This window comes from Eimeria mitis, genomic scaffold (genome assembly GCF_000499745.2).
Source record: "Eimeria mitis Houghton genomic scaffold, Emh_scaff605, whole genome shotgun sequence".
Taxonomy (NCBI): domain Eukaryota; phylum Apicomplexa; class Conoidasida; order Eucoccidiorida; family Eimeriidae; genus Eimeria; species Eimeria mitis.
The window spans coordinates 1,091-1,655 of record NW_013574270.1 but is presented as its reverse complement, the minus strand read 5'-3'; the positions used below and the strand labels follow the sequence as shown (position 1 = coordinate 1,655).

Below are 565 nucleotides of genomic sequence, written 5' to 3'. Positions count from 1 at the left end.
CAGCAGCAGCAGCAGGTGGATCGCGAGCGAAGCTGCGGCGTTTGCTGCTGTCGTCTAGCGACGAGGAGACAGGGCCTCTGTGGGCGAGCCTGCAGGCTACAAGGGCAGCAGCAGCAGCAGCAGCAGCTGCAGCAGCAGCAGCAGCAGCACCGGCAGCAGCAGCACCAAAGCAAGAGCTGCTTGGGGGGTCCAGCAGACCCTCGCGGCCAGAAGTGGAGGCAAAGCAGCAGCAGCAGCAACAGCAGCAGCAGCAGCAGCGGCAGCAAACGCAACAACGGCAGCAGCAGGAGCAAGAGGAGCGGTACGAGCAGCAGCAGAAAAGACAGAAGCAGCAGCGGCAGCAGCAGCAGCAGCGGCAGCAGCAGCAGAGGCAGCAGCAACAGAAGCAGCAGCAAGATGACACGAAAGATATACAAGCAGCAGCAAAAACAGCAGAAGCAACTGCAGCAACAGCAGCAACAGCAGCAGCAGCAGCACCGAATGCAGCAGCAGCAGCAGATGGTATCGCAGCAGTAAAAGCAGAAGCAGTAGAGAGAAATCCAGCAGCAAACGCTGATTCTGCTGC

At 60.0% G+C, this 565-nt stretch overlaps 1 protein-coding gene across 1 annotated transcript in view; it reads left to right on the top strand.

The window, feature by feature from the left end:
- EMH_0017480 (uncharacterized protein) overlaps window positions 1-565 on the top strand; it is a gene marked incomplete at both ends in the record, with an annotated part of 1,017 nt that overhangs the window by 349 nt on the left and 103 nt on the right. The window contains one exon of the mRNA XM_013500919.1: window positions 3-565. Coding sequence (XP_013356373.1) covers window positions 3-565 — 563 coding nt within the window. The remainder of the gene's footprint in view (window positions 1-2) is intronic.